The sequence below is a fragment of the Halyomorpha halys genome, unplaced genomic scaffold (assembly GCF_000696795.3).
Source record: "Halyomorpha halys isolate HHAL.00 unplaced genomic scaffold, Hhal_1.1 Scaffold47.1, whole genome shotgun sequence".
In the NCBI taxonomy this organism is placed as follows: Eukaryota; Metazoa; Arthropoda; class Insecta; order Hemiptera; family Pentatomidae; genus Halyomorpha; species Halyomorpha halys.
This window is the reverse complement of record NW_027114806.1, coordinates 1,475,856-1,492,733: the sequence shown is the minus strand read 5'-3', so window position 1 is coordinate 1,492,733 and position 16,878 is coordinate 1,475,856. Positions and strand designations below refer to the sequence as shown.

At 30.1% G+C, this 16,878-nt stretch overlaps 1 protein-coding gene across 2 annotated transcripts in view; it reads right to left on the bottom strand.

Moving 5' to 3' along the window:
* LOC106689762 (DENN domain-containing protein 2B) overlaps window positions 1-14,430 on the bottom strand; it is a 19,862-nt gene extending 5,432 nt beyond the window's left edge. Inside the window, exons 1-11 of one of the 2 annotated variants that reach the window (XM_067051909.1) lie at window positions 13,201-14,430; window positions 12,874-12,966; window positions 12,689-12,776; window positions 12,432-12,616; window positions 8,933-9,166; window positions 6,787-6,893; window positions 4,941-5,096; window positions 3,468-3,660; window positions 2,080-2,310; window positions 720-840; window positions 318-416 (exon numbers count right to left, since the gene is read on the bottom strand). In XM_067051909.1, the coding sequence (XP_066908010.1) occupies window positions 318-416; window positions 720-840; window positions 2,080-2,310; window positions 3,468-3,660; window positions 4,941-5,096; window positions 6,787-6,893; window positions 8,933-9,166; window positions 12,432-12,616; window positions 12,689-12,776; window positions 12,874-12,966; window positions 13,201-14,229 (2,536 nt within the window). In that variant the 5' untranslated portion in view covers window positions 14,230-14,430. The remainder of the gene's footprint in view (window positions 1-317; window positions 417-719; window positions 841-2,079; window positions 2,311-3,467; window positions 3,661-4,940; window positions 5,097-6,786; window positions 6,894-8,932; window positions 9,167-12,431; window positions 12,617-12,688; window positions 12,777-12,873; window positions 12,967-13,200) is intronic. The other variant, XM_014434935.3, reaches the window with a different exon arrangement.
* Window positions 14,431-16,878: the final 2,448 nt, after the last annotated feature.

The following is a 16,878-nucleotide window of genomic DNA, read 5'->3' as shown; positions in this document are numbered from 1 at the left end:
AAAAAAAACAAAAAAAAAACTACTGATTGGTAAATGTGGACAGACCCAGAAATAGGTCTACAAAGAAACAACAGTAGTCATCAATATCGAAATAGAACCATAACCGTAAATTATGCTAAGCATTATTAAATTATAAAATACATTAACCCACAATGACTATTTAAAAAAAAAATTCAGGATTGGTACGACGAGCTAATTAAATTTTGGTTTTAGTACAAGTGTAGCATCTGTGAAAAGATTGCATGAAAAAGCAGTAGAAAACCATAATAATAGAATTGCAAGCTGATATATGTAAATAAAACAAAGTTTAAGAATACCAATAGTTTTAACAGTCTTGTTTATACTCCTTTCTTTCTTGACATTGTGGTTCTTAATGTTTTCCTCAATGTACTCAGCACATCGCTGTTCAAAAAGGCCTGTAAGTTACAATACACTTATTATTTACATTAACTGGCTTATAAACTCAACAAACCGAATAGGTTTAAACTTTACACAAATTGCACTAACATAAATATAAATAAGAAAGCTATATGGAAGAACAATTCTACTATAGAAAGATAATTATAATTAGAGAAAATATCAACAAAATGCAAACAATATTTCACTATTAGACTAATACATTTGCAATAAAAGTAATGAAATTCATTGAACACTTAAAGTTTTAATGATGATCATTTAGCTGATACATTATTTTTATAGATTAATAATAATAACTTTACCATGTTCAAAAGTTCTTTCCAGTCTTTTTTGTATAAATGATTGGAACATGGCAGTTTCTGTAAACCAGTCAAGGAACAGCTGTGTGCTTCTGGAACTTGGTGCTTTTACAAATGACTCCCTCTGGAAAACGTTCATAACATAAGTTAAAATAACATTTAAATAAACAAGAGAAAAACAATGAACTCGTACAAATACAATTCGTTATCATTTTAGTTAACAGGAACATATTATTATTTAAATACATATGATCACAATGCCAACTTAAGATATCTGGCATAAACATATATCTCATCTCATTTATTTATAACACCAACAAGTGATGAGCACCCCTGGCATGGTTCCTCCAAGTCCCCCCCCTAAAGTTGGAACTGTCTGACCAATATATAGGGTTTTACAAACACCAAGTAAATTCCTGCTCTTATAACCAAACCACCAAAAAAAAAAAATAAACAGAAAACGAGTGTTGTAATTGCTGGCAATGAAAGATATAAAAAAAACTATGAAGATAATATTATGACATGAAAGTCTCTAATACTTCCACCACTCCATAGGTACCCAATACCCTTGGCCAAGGACCCACCCTCCTCTTCAAACTTAGCAAAATTGCTCTTTAATGCAAATCTTTTTCTCAAATTGACATTGGCTGATTCTTTATCACACTGTATATGTAAGAAAATTAACAATTTATAATTTTAATATTTTAAAGTTCTTAGTTTTAGGCATGTTAATAAGATATGCTATATAATATGGTCTTCCTCACTCTGTTATTAATCCATAATAACAATTCCAACATATTTTATTATTCATATAGTTTTTTTTCTGTTGGGAAGTTTTCCAAATTATATATATTACATAGGTAGTGAACTTGAACTTCTTAGCCCATTCCGCGGGGACTAAGTTAAAACTGAATAAAGAGGAAAAAATTTAACTCCTTGCCACAAATGTAATTATTTGTATTATATTATTTAATAAATTATTTTATTAATTTATTACAAAAACTGTTTGCCCACTAGGAAAAATTGTAAAAACTAAGAGTGAATTGTATGAAGATGGGGAAATGAAGTCCCAAAATGTTGATGGAATTTAAAATTCGCAACCTATGTAATATGTATTATTCATGTATAGAGCACATAATTTTCATTATTTTTTTTAATGCAATCCACCACTTATCGTATATAATTTTTTTTTTGTTAATTTCATGTTTAACAACCACTTCTTCTACAACAACCTAAAAATGCCCGTTATTATGCCCCTCAAATATTTAAACAGTATATAGCTTAAAATATAAAGCTTACTCAAATCTAATCATTTTTTAAAATTTATATTTCATAAAAATTTTAGTAATCAAATAAGACTTACTTGAAATGTCCTGTTATTAGTATGAACATCGGTGATGATATAACTATTAAAATGGCCAACAAGCTCTACGAATAGTCGCATAACAGCTTCTGAAGCACCAACATCAGTGCTGTGTACAGGGCACAAGTAGAGAGCTGATTTGAGGCATAAAATCAACCTGTTAGGAAGGATAGAAAGTTCGTCTCCACAAGACTTGATCACTTCACTATTGTCCACATCTGCGACAAGGCACTAGAACAGAATTATTAGTTACAAAGATAAATTAATTTTAAATATTAGAGGGTAATTGTATTTTTTTCCTTGTCTATTTATTATGGACAGAGTCATATTTAAGTTAGTTAAATATAACAATAATAAGTGAAGCTGGAGAGTCAGTGTCATCATTATCTAAGAACATAACCCTCCTCTCCCATTCACTGATTTAACCATTGAAGTGAAGATTAACTTTATAGAGATTATTTTTCAATTCAGCAAACAACATTCACCTCAAATTACATAAACCATGAGAATAATATTGATACTAGAAAGGGTTGAACTCTACTGGTAAAATACCTTCCTTGCCAATGCTGGTCAATTGGCACTATAAAGATGCATAAGCTATTAAAAGTACACTAGAATGCCCATAAAGAATCCTTTGATACATGAGATGACAACAGAATATTTTTAAGAAACTATTTCTATTAAATCAATGATTCCTATTTTTGATACCTGAACATCAGTTTGCAAATACTTCTGACGTTTCGGACCGTCAGTCCATCTTCAAGGGCTTTCAATAGTTACTTTTGTTTTTTCTGTCATTTTGGTTCAATTTTTGCTTGAAATTTTGTCATTCATTAAAATAAAAAACTTTGCAATGGGCAAAATTTAAAGTGTTCAATGTTTTTGTTTTGTTTTTTAATAAATTAATGACAAAATTCCAAGCAGAAATTGAACTAAAATGTCAGAAAAAACATAAGATATTGAAGGCTCCTGAAGATGGAGGGACATTTTGAAATGTTGGAAGTATAAGAAATAATGCAATAAAGTATAAGCACTTATGTAAAATAAAAAATGGAAGATGGAACGGGTGTGATCAGATAAAACTCAAATAGTGATTAAACTATAAAAAATAAGAAGGAAGGCTAATAATTCTCAAAATTAAAAAAAAAAAACAGTTAACTAAAATAATTTAACTTTAAAGGGTTTACAACACTTAGTCAAATTACGTTGATAGTCACTGTTTCATAGCATTTAAGGAAAAATATTACAATAACATCTTATGAAATAAAAAACCACTTACTTTGATAATTAACTTCTTTAGTATATTTCAATACTTCTTTATTATTAAAGTCCATTTCAACACAATTAAATAATAATACAAATGTAATATTAACTGCAATAAATCTTACATCTTCAATACAGGTCAATGGCAGGAAAGCTGATGGGTGAGGTTTATTTTTCGGTCTTATAACTCCCATCAAAAATGGGGTGGGAGCAGTACAGAGTTCCAGCATACTTGAGGGAACAGCGCCAATTAAAGTGTGTTCCCATTCAAAGGGGAAAATTGCTTTTAGAAGTCCTTCAATGCAGTCTGATACAAGGCTAAAAATATAAATAATATAAGTAATATTTTATCAAATCTATTTGGATATACATCATTCAATACAGAATTCGTCCTAACAGGTTTAATAAGAATATATAATTGAAGCATATTATGGCCATCATATGTTTTTTTGTTATTGATACGATAGACGTAAATAGCTCAGATGATTAGTTATTGTGTATATAGTAAAGTATATGCTCAAACGTATTTATTTGCCGATTTGGAATTAGGAGAGATTCATTCTGGCTAAACATACGGCAAACAGAGATCTCTATTATTGCACTTATCCTCCGAGAGGAATTGATGAAAATTTTACTAACAGTGGAGAACCCCACATTGACTCATATCTAATGGTGAAACAGCCTATTTTTTATTAATTTGTTTCACCATCTGACCTTCAATAATTTACAATTTTTTTTTATCCTATTCTGCTTTCAGGTCAAAAAGTAAAACATAATAGTGATCTAACTAAATTGATTTATTTTTATCTTAAATAAATTAATTATAAAAAATAAATGAATTAATAAACACTACTCTGTTTTAATTAAGACAGAATAGATGAATAAAAAAAAAAAAAGATAATTTTCTACATTTCTTCTCATTTAACTGTAGGTAGCATTATATTTAGTACTATGATTATGGTTAATCCATTTCTTCTTATTTAATTTAAATGAGATAGGGTTCTTTTCTTTTTAATTCTAAAGTCGCAGTCGCTTTAAAATTTCAATTTTAAGTATTTTGTATGATCCAAGTTTAATTTAAATTACTGTTTAGTTCTTTTTTATTAGATTATCAGCTGACAATTTTTTGTTTATAAGTTGTTTCTTATTTTCAAAGACTTTATTTATTTTTTATAATGTCAACATTTAAGCAATAATATTGAAAAAATTATTCAAAACTTTAAATTTTTTTTGTAGATTCTTATCATCCGTGACAGAGTGAGATAGAAAAGGTTTATATTGTACCGCAACCCACTATCAAAATGAAAAGAACAAATTTAAAGTGAACAATAAAATATACTACAAAATATATACCATATACAAAATGGTATTTTACTGTCAAAGTAATTCATTAATTATAAAAAGTATTAGACAATTTATAACCTTAAAATCATTATTTATTTGAGTTTTTTTTTTAATGTAGTTATATATAAACCTAAGGTACTTCATTAACCTAGCCTAGATACTAATTATTCACTTCATATAGAACAAAAAATATCAGTAGAGCGAAATAATATTTTTAAAACATGAAGATTATTATGAAATATTAAAAATCTTACCTTATATTAGAACCAACCAAGATCACTTTCCTTTCAATTAAAAGTGTTGAAAAAACTTTTATGAATATTGGAACGGTGAGTGCTTGAAGAACCCTTGATATATCGTAACTTTCTTGCCTTGCATCCACTGCTCTTCGAAATATTACATCACCAAACCTGAATGATCAAAACAAAAATTGATAACAAATTTAATAGTTAATCCACACTATTTCAGAATTAAAAATAAAGATTTGTAGCCCCTCCCCCACATACACAATCAGACAGTTGGACCATTGTACAATTCTTTCACATTATTTCATCGCAGTCCCACGGAATGAAAACTTGACCCTCCTAACATGGTTAGAATAGGTCAGTTACCTCCAGATAACCAGATAAAACAGGATTTACTCACTGAATACATTCAAAAGTAGAATTTGTTTTTTAAGTTGAACCTAATTTTTAATATATTTCTAGAAACAAATTTTAGTTTGTATCTTCTACCCTAGCCTTCAAAAGTGTAACTTTCATTTTGTTTGAGAAAAATGTAATTTCTGAGAATAGATCAGACAATCATAATAATAACTAACAGGCAATGTATAACTTATTTTACCTGTATAACTAACATATAATTTATACATTTTTAGGATATAGGATATTTTAAATTGATGAACAAAAAACTGTACGTAAAGTAAGTTAATAATAAAATAGAATTCTAAAGCAAATTTCAACAAACCCATGATCACTATATTTTTGCATGATTCAGGCTAAATTAAATTTATGAATTTTTTATATTCATGTAATTATAAATTTGATTTATCTATCATATAATATTTAAATAGTAAAATATGTTTCAGAAGAAAATTTTTTTTTTTCTCAAATTCAAAAATATGGAAACTATTTCTATGAATAGAATTATTATTATTTATTTTAAACCTCTAGGCAGAATTATTAGCAATACTAATAAATGTGTGCATTTAAAAAAGGAGCTTTTATCAGATATTGTCATCACAAGAAACAATTGAGACCAAAATTTCAATAAAACAACATAAACTAAATACAAGATTTTATGAAGTTAATTATTACTTTAAAGGGAATGTAAGTTTTAATTAAAGATATTCACAAAGGTATTAGAGAAACAATAGCTAATTATTAACTCAGGAACAGAATTTATTAGAATTATATTAGCTCAAATTTCTATTAGGGTACATTTATTTACTGTGAGATATGGAATTATCATGAGCAGATAGTGGGATCTTTCATCACTCAAACAGGAAATCTAAACATTTCTCAAGAACATTTAATGCCTGCCATTAGTAAACAGAGATCATTTATTTCTTAAGTCCAAAAATGCTGGTCAGAGACACTTTCTGGTTAATAAATTAATAGGAAACAGGTAATTCTTAAAATCATTTTTTTTTTTATTTCTTTAACTAAACTGTACTATGATTTTAACTTTTTATTAATTTGTAACTAATGTAAATAATCCTTACTTTTTAACCCTGTGCATTTTGATGCATACAAAAAGTGTTTACAAAAACCCTAATATGTGACACTTTAGCTTTTTTTTTTTTACTTATAAACCAGATAAAATATTTACGTAAAAGAGTGAAATAAATATGATTAATAAATAAAAAAAATAAATAATTTTAACCTTAAGTTTTACAAATATTTAATTAATTTTATATTTTTAATAACAAAGTACATAATATAATGAATAATCTGTGTATTCATAGGAATAATAAGAATGCAAAAATATTTTAAAAAATAAAATAAAAGCAATAACATTTACTTAGACAAAGAGAAATATAATACAATAAATAATTTTTAAAGATATAAAGTATTAACATTACTAAACCAATTCACTCACTGCAGACTTAAACCTGGATTTGGAATACTGGAATAAAATAAGCTTCTCACAAACTGGTAATAATCGGCTTCTGGCATACCGTGTCGGGCCTCTAATTCAGATAATATCTAAAATATTACATATTTATTTTAACAAAGTATTATAAAGAAAAAATGTAAAATTCTATTAAATTATTTAAACACACAACCTCAATAAGTTTAAATTAAATGTAATGAAATTATAGGGTTATTACAATAAAAATTTCATGAACTAAAATCAAAGAGTAAACATAACAGGCAAAAACTCTCCACTACCCCCTGGCCCAGTTAATCCCTTTTGTCTGTGGAACACTTAACAATCCCAGGTGTAGTAATATTGAAGGAATACTAATTTCATAGATCTATAAGCAGTCTTTATTTTGATCCTTTTGAAGTAACGTCATTAACCAATTTATACCAGGGCCCAATTGATCTAAAATCAAATTCCTAAATAATGTTGTTTAAAAAAAAACAAAGAAATTGAACATTTTTGTCAAACGAAGTTGTAAAAAATTCGATATAAATTAAAAATAACACTATTAAATTAATTAAAAAAGAAATCAGATGAAACAATAATATATAAAATATCAATCGTTAACAAAATATCACATTTATTTCTCAAATTACTTAACCAATGTCTAATTTCATTTTTTAACTAAATAAAGTCTTATCCATTTTAGTCTCAAAACATATTTATTCCATTATAAGTTCGACGTTTTGACCAATTCGGCCATCCTCAAGAACACTATCACAAATAGTTTTTATTACACACATGATGTTCACCAATTCCAAATTTCATTTTTATGTTCATGTACCATAAGATATGGATGTTTTAGAGAAATAGAATTATTAACTTATCCAATATGCCCCATTATTTACGGTACGGTATTTGCAATGTGCTAAACTTTTCAATTTCCTTTTCATAAAAGCTTAATGTTTACAAAGAAATTTATCTCTGGAACATATTATAACTGCACCATTGTGATATATTGATGTACCATAAGATAAGTATATTTTAGAGAAAAGATAATTATTAACTTCTTCAATATGCTCTAGTAGTATTGAAACCCTATTGGAAAAGTGCTGAGCTTTTCAATTAGCCTAATGTTCAAAAAGAAATTCATCCCTAAAATATATTTTTGATAACTTGTTGTGATACATCAGGTGAAAATAAAGATACTGCAAACTTTAATTTACAGTAATAAAACAATTAGTTCTTATATATCTATTTTTGTTTAATAGAATAGTCATATAACTCCCAAATCATTTTTTTCTCATATTTTATTTTATTAAATATATGTATCATAACATAAAAAATGTTGTAGACCATTTATTTTTATTGAAAAAGAAAAATTTTAAGAACAATGTTAAAATATCTATTTTAGATTAAAATATGTTCCTTAATCAAAAAAAAGTTATTACACAATGGTACATTACATAAATTAATTATTTAATAAGTACATAAATAACAAACAAATATGATTTTTAAAATCATTATGCATAACCTACGAAGAAAATTAAAAATGTATTAAGATTATTTTTTTAAGAAGATAAGATGGTTGGGGTGCCTTCAACTATCTACACCTCATTATTTATTTTTTGGATTATACGCATCTTGAAACACACCTCAAATTTTGAAGAAGTCAATTTTGTCAATTACAAAGGTTCCAAATACATTACCTTTGCTAATAGGTTGATTTTGATGAATAATTCTATTTATTTTTTTGATGTAGAGAATTTAACTGTCTTTAAATGATCTTAATATAATTTTTCATAAAATGTATACTTTTCAGCTACGAGAAAATAAAGTTTTCTTATCTTCATAATCTTTCCTAATTTTTTTGAGAGATTTATTCAGCATATGATAAGTTAAAGGGCTCTAAGTAGAAAACTTTAACAAGTTTCAACAAAATTATTAAAGCCATTTAGGCCCTCCCTTTTGTCTGTAGAAAAACACATTTTTGGCTATTACCCAATTCGGTTAAATCCAATACATAATATAAACCAGTACATAAACAAGAAACAATTGACCGTAATCACCATACAAACATACAAATATATTTGTACATACAAATATATTCCTTAGACTCACATTGAGTCTAGACAATTTTTAAATTCTTAGCCCGTACCTTATAATAAAATACATTGTCCCTATGTTGGCTGATGAGAACATAAGCTAATGGAAGGCAGATTGGAGCACCTTCAGGTTGAAGTCTTCTGCAATAAGCATATTTCCTTGCTCCATCCTCTGAAGTGAGGACTAAAGTATAATTATTATGATGGCCTGAAAGGGACACTACGCTAGGAGGCCAATCTTCCTTATCAGGAAATACTAACTCAGCTAGACTACCTGGAAGAACTACCTGAAATAGAGATAAAAAAATTCAGTAAATTTTTTTAAATTTTTCTCCAGGTTATAATAGTTAACTAAAGTATATTAATAAATATTTATAACCATTGGGTTATAAAAGTAAAAACAAAATATTTATATTGGCAATTGTTCTTTTAACAGCACAGTACGAAAAGGAGGTTGTATTTTATATCGGTTGCATTTATACCTTGATATATATTTTATACATATATTTTATTATATGCTCTTACACGAAATATGGAGATGCAAAAGGAGATAAAAAAAAAATTAAAAATGTCTGCAGAGGCTAAAAACTATACCTGATTCAGGGATTTATTACCTGCTGAAAATTATGCTTAAGCTCTCAAAGCTTACTAAATTCAATCTATTATTATGTTCAGAGTTTGGTTTGAGTTTCCCTTAAATATAAAATTTTTTAGAATACCTGTAATATTTTTAAACTTGGATTTACCAATTTTTGCATCTCTACACTTCAAATATTATATATTCACATAAATATGTACCATTATTGAGGATGTAGACTATTTTATTTATTTTTTTAACATTTTTAAACATATATATTTTAATATTTTGACATATATCAGGTGGTAAAATAAGTTTGTAGCGGTTTTCAATATTTCAATTTAATCCTCTCTGTGTTTATAAAATCATGTTTACATATTCTAAAAAATCATTAGTTAAGGTACTTTTATGCATCAGTTTCAACCAAGAGTCCTTATCTTTAGGAGAAAAAAAATTCATTTTTGTCATTTAATGATTTTTTACTTCTGAAAAGGAAAATCCGCTGCACAGATGGTTAACAAAATTTGCAGTGTGTATGACAATAATACCTTAGGAGAAACCACCGTCCGTAAGTGGTTTGCTGGGTTCAGAACCGGAAATTTTGACTTGGAAGATGCAAAGTGCTTGAAAGTCTTGAACTTTGGATAATGACCAAATTCAAGCATTGGTCACAGACAACCCTCACGCTACGTCACGGGATATCGCAAAAACGTAGTACACTGTGCCCAGTTGGAACAATTAAAGGCAGCAGTTGAGCAAAAGCGTCCAGCATTGGCTAATCACAAAGGCATAGTTTTCCATCACGATAATTCCCATCCTCACATGTCTTTGTAGACCCGGTAGAAATTATTGGAGTTAAGCTGAGATGTGATCCCCCACCCACTCTAATCACAAGACCTTGCCCCAAGAGATTTTCACTTATTTTGGGCCCTTCAAAACTCTCTTAACAGGAAACACTTCAATTCGCTCAAGGACTGCAAAACACACAAAGAGAGGTTCTGGGAGGACGGAATACAAAATTACCTGAAAGATGGCAACATGTAATAGACCAAAATGGGTCATATATAATTGATTAAAAATAATTACAAGAATCTGAAGTTTTTGTACTAATCACCAGTAAAAAGCGGAACAAACTTATTTTACAACCCAATATATTAAAAATAACAGAACAGACAGGTAAACGACCGAGAGAAACACCAAAGAATAGGTGGGAAGATTGAGATTGTATCAAGAATAATCTGACTAAATTGGGTGTAGACAGGCATCACTGGACGGATATATGTAGAGAGCAAAGCTAAGCCTTCATAATCATTATATAATTAATAATAGGAGTTAATATGCTGTTCTAGCTGTTGAAACTAAATGTGGAATCTTTTTTCTGCATTTATTTGATCTCACAAACATATGACTTGTGTTTTCCTAGGAAAATTTTAGAAATAGAGCGTTTTGGGGGACTTTTACAGTGCATTTAACAGTTAGGACTTTTCAACCAATACACCAACATCATGAAAGGTAAACAATAAAGAAACCTAACAAAAAGTACTCACAAAATAAATGTTACTGTATCCTCTCCCAAGGCTCTTTCAGCCCATTTGTGGTTCAGGAACCACTGATGTAATAGGACAGCCTATTTTTAATTTATAACTGCTAAACTCGAACACTACTAACCCAATATTTACTGAATTCTAACTACATCATCTTCAGAGTGCCAGGAAGAGTTAGCAACACACAATATAATTCACAGCTAATGTATATATAGATCCAATTTCGGTAATATAGATATAGAGATAAATACACTTGAACAAGTATATTTATTTAAGCTATTATTATTAGTATTAAGATTTAAGTATGTAGGTTCTACAGTACCTAGGAAAAATGAAATTGATGTGGAAATAAAAGTGAGGTTATACAAAACTATTATCCTTCCAACTGTTCTTTATTTATGAAAAATGTGGCCTATTACCCTTAGGAAAGAACTGCACTTTTTTTTAAAATAAACTATTATGTCAAATAGGAAGATGGTCGGGGGTGCAGTCAAAAAGGAACAAATTTTCCGACGTTATAATTAATATTCAGACCAAAAAAGGATGAGTTAACTGGAGAGTTTAGAGGACTAAACAATTGAATTGAGGGAACTGCACCCGGTAAATATAATTCAAGTTATAGCATTGGGGAGAATAAGATGGGTGTATAAGGTCAGATTGTTGGACTTAATAACAAATATATCCCTAAAATGTCAATAAACACTGAACCAACAGGTAAACGTATGGGGAGTAAACCGAAAAAAACATAGGTGGGAGCATTGCTTAAGACTGATCCAGTAGATTTGGGTTCGAAAGGGCATTCATTGGTTGGGGCAAGGGGGACAAATGTATGTAGAAAACAATTGGTGATATCGGCATTGAATCTTCGGGTTTGCTAAGCCTTTATTATTACAATTATTATTAATATAAAAAGCTAAAGAGGTCAGTTGTTCAAATGCATAGATTTAAGGACCTACCTGTCTCATTTGAAAAATTCTTTTTTGGATTGGATATAACTTTTATGGAAAGTGTTTTGCTTTATAACATCATGTAATGATACATAGGAACGGATTAATAGTCATAGATCAAATAAATATGGAAAATAATAATTAAAACAACTTCATACCCATCAAAGCAGATTTACTAAAATAAATATATCAATAAATTGTTTTGTTTTTGGATTCTTTCATTTACATCCTAACAATTACTTTTCATCTTTTTTATTTTGTTTTTGCTCTTTTACTGATACATAAATAAAAATGAAAAAAATAATTAAAATAAACAGAAATTTAAAATTCAGTGAGACTTTCATCAATAGAAATGTCAAACAGAAGAGATGGATTCATAATTTAAGGTAAATAGACTAAATCCTATCTTTGGAGGTATTAAGCCAAACAAGAATATCTTAAAACTATCAATTTTAAATTTATCAAAATAAATGTAATGTCATACCGATTCAGGATATTTAGATTTGACATATGGTACTTTTCCTAATTTAACATCTTGATCTAATCCAATCAGTAAGAGAACTTCAAACAAATTTTGTCCTTGTCGTGGTAACCTTATGGTTTGCTGCCTCATACTTGATACTCTTTTTACATAAACCTTTCTAACAGCAGTAACTTCTTCTTGGCTACCTGCAATTTCAAATGTTAAATGTGTAACTATGTACTAAAGAATATTTTACAATTCCTTATTTTAATTATTACCCTTAAAATTGGTCCTTTCTTCCTGAATGGAATCAGCATCACTGTCAGACTTCATATTTTCATTAAATGTGTCTGTTATCATTTTGATCTAAAAGAAATAGAAGAAATTATACAATTACATTTTATTATTACAGAAACCAAATAAGAAAAATAAATACAATAAAAAAAAAAAATGAAAAACTGACCTTCTGGTTGTTAAGACAAGAATTATTTTTTAATTCACTGGAAATAACAGATTCTGGAAATACTCTTCGCCTCGATTCACGAATAGGGGATGACTGAAAAATTAAAACACAGCTGAAAAATACATACAAATGAACCAATAGGGTGAAATTTTAGGCCATTGAATATTAAAAAGCATGAAATAAATAGTAAAATAAAATCATGTTTTATAATTGTTTCAATCAATAAAGGAGCTAAATTTGAGGGATAGAAATGTTATCACTTCAGCGGGAATTTCACTACAAACAAATGAATGAAATAACCCCAAAAAGGTGAAATTGATAGCTTACCATGTAATGAACACTAAGTTTAGGTGGAGGTGAATCATTTTTTACTGAACCCTTATTTTTTCGTTCATTCCTGGGAGAATATGGTTCTTCATAAATGTGCCTAATATTTTGAACCTTTTTTATGGTACCATAAGTAGATTTGGTGTTTGATGACAAACTGATATTATTCTGTGTGTCAGCTTTGATTTTAGAAATGGAAGGAGCGTCATATATGTTAGGATTGAGACAAGAACTAAAACCATTCAGACAAAACTTGTTAAATTTAGAGTTAGTTGTATTTTGAGAAACTTCACTTTGTTTAGAAACTAACTGGGTGCAAGTAGAAACTTTCGGTTTCACTATGGCATTCGATTTATTGTTGACCTGGTTAGTTAACAATGCAGATTCTAACTTTTTTAACATTATATGGGGATCAGTCTTTGAGCGCCTTGGTAAGGCAACTGATGGCACAGAGTTTCCATTTCTGTTCAGCAACAATGAATCTGACAACTTATTAACAATAGTTTTCTTATCAGAGTTGTCAACAAGTGATTCTGAACTGTTACCAGAATGAGCAAATGTTCTAGGTGGTTTCTTTGGGGCTGGTCCAACAGGTAAGGGATTTTTTAGAGCTTTTTTTAAAGTGTCAGTAAGGCTATCAACATTAGACTTCAAAGGTGCTGGTTTTGTTTGTCTGTGGATACTAGGAGCTTTAATGTCTTCCAAAGGAACAGTTTTTTTCTCTGACTTTACCTCACCCTTTGAAGATGATTCATTGATGGCTCCTAATCCAATGAAATCTTTATGCAACACTAGGTTTGAGTTCGATAGCTTGATTTTCGTTTTATCATTCCTAAAAGCGTGAGACCTTCTGATGATTCCCTTGGTCACAGATTGAAGCTCAAGTTCTGTAGAATTCTTGTTATTATTCGAATTACTGCTTTTGGGGAAATCGGGTAAAGAACTTTTGTTTGCGAATGAATCATTGTTCTGAGAATTTAAACCTTCAAATCGTTTCCTAATTTCTTGGACTCTAGTCCCCTTCTCCATGTCATTGTTAGGCAAAATTTTGTGAAATTTCCTCCCAGGCTGATAGAACTCAAGACATTATTGGGCATAGTAACGACCGTGAATCTACCGATGTACTTATCAATTACTTTTTTGAGATGTCTCACAAAGGTTACCCTATCATAACATATAAACAACACAGTGTTGACTAGACATTTAATTTGAAAACAGAAATTATTGACTAATGTGTTCCCTGAATTACATAAAATGTTCAATTGTAAATACCAATTATAAATACCAAACGAATAAGTAAAATATTACTTTAAAAAAAATAAATTTCTAATTTAAAGTATGAAATCGATGACAAATTTTGAGAAAAATTGAAGGAAAAAAGAGAAATAAAAATGCTAAGTTCAAAATAATTTTCATTAATCTATCAAAATTATAATTTGTTTTGTGAATTACCTGTATTTCATAATCATGTAACCAAAATAAGCACACAAGCTTGAAATGTAGAATGAGAAAAAGTATATGTGAAAAGTTAGTTAAGAATCATTGCAAGTCAATAAATTATAATTTATTTTTTGACACCTATTTTTTTCTCTCCATTCTAATAAATAAATTAAAAATAAAATTGGTGAACAATTTTCCAATTAATGAAGACAAATCTCTCCCAACCATTTCTAAATGGAAATGATTCTTCCAGAACTTAAATGATAGAGTAATTTATTTTTACATAAATTATGATTTTTTTGTTATTAATAGCATATGTGTCATCATCTGAAAAAACAAAATATGAGAGTAGATCTCAAAAAATACCTCTTCCTTGATGGCTGTTTCCAATTTTTAGATTCCCCCCCTCTCTTTCCTGATTTATTTTAACATTCATAGTTTCAGAAAACTTAAGTATGTAGGTTAATTGAATTGTATTTCATCTCAGCAACTCTACTTCTTCTCCATAGCTTTGATCATTACAGTCACAGATTTGATAGCTGTGATTTCTACTGAGTAGTTAACCAGCTATGAGGAATTTCCCAACCATACTATCGTAGCATACTATCGTACAGGAGAGTTTGTACATTTTTTTGAGAGATTGCTGTATAATGGGGTTCTGGAATGTTTATGCCTCTCCAACATCCAACTCTATTTCCTTTATTTATTTTTTTTCATGGGGTCCTAAAAATCCGGGGGGGGGGGGCAGCGGCTCCCCCCTGCTCCCATCTGTCTACGCCCATGTCGATGTCCTTTACGGCACTGAACGAACTAGATATTTTTATTGCTAATGAGTAGCCTCGAGTGTGAAGTCAAGTCACCACTGAGTCTGTAATTGGTCAGTAACCTGAGTTACTGGTTTATATAAAGACTGGTTTATTTCCTTCCCAGTAGCTCTATGTGCAGTGGGCCTGACACTGGACTTTCTTCAAATTATTAAACCAAGGCATGCGACAGCCTCAACGGAACACACACTTTCTTCTTTTACTTTCAGGATGTGTACGTAAGAGGCTAGGTCCTTTCAGTTGTGTTCCTAGGTAATAGAACTTGAAAAAGAAACAAAGTGGAGAATTGAGATAGGAGGTAAAACCTACAAATGTCGTCAACAACAGTGCACGGATTGGGGCAATCAATCAAGCTGAGGACTGGCGACAACGACTCAAGAGGGAATACCAGGATATTTTTTTTAAAGAAGGGGATATCCTCAGGACGACTGTCCATGAGATTCCACTGAAGCAGAACAGGGTGACATATATAAAGGAAAGGAGATACCCACACTACGTCACCACATCCGGGAGGAACTCGAAAGTGTAAAACGACAGGGAATCATTATTGATAGTACATCCCCATACAATAGTCTGTGGGTGGTTAAAAAGAAGAGTGCGCTAGGTGAAACTGCTGAAAAATATAGAGTGGTGATAGATTACAGGAAGCTGAACGAGAATACCATTGACGAAAAGTATCCGATCCCCAGATTTGAAGACATTTTAGACAGGCTGGGTGGGGCGACGGTATTTAGCACACTGAACTTGAAGGCTGGGTATCATCAAATTAAAGTGCACCCTAATGATCAACATAAGATGGGATTCACTTTTGAAAGGGGTAACTATGAGTTTACAAGGATGCCGTTTGGCCTCAAAAACGCCCCCATAATCTTTCAGCGACTGATGGACGAGTTTCTGAGAGGAATTGACGAATCCGTCTCTCAGATTTACATGGACGACCTACTTGTGTTCAGAAAGAACGAGGTTGAACATGTGCGACACTTGAATAGCGTGTTTCAGAGAATAAGAAATTTTGGGCTAAAATTATCGGGAGAAAAGTCGGCGATGGGGTAGGAACAAATAAAATTTTTGGGTCACACGATTCCTAGAGAGGGAGTCAAACCAAACCCGGATAAAGTTTCAGATATTCAGAAAATGGCCGTACTTAGTGACATAAAAGGAATTTAGAGGTTGTTGGGGGACTCTAAATTATTACAGGAGGTTTGTTCCACTCAACAACCTACTCAAGAAAGGCTGGAAGATGATCGTCACCCCGATGATGGAGGACAGTGTCAGACGGTGCATGGAGAGGTTACAGCAAGAGCCGGTACTAGCTTTTCTAGATTTTAATCGACAATTCACGATTACCACAGATGCGAGTGAGTATGCGCTAGGAGCGGTACTGTCTCAGGAGGGTGATGGGGGAGCGCGCCCA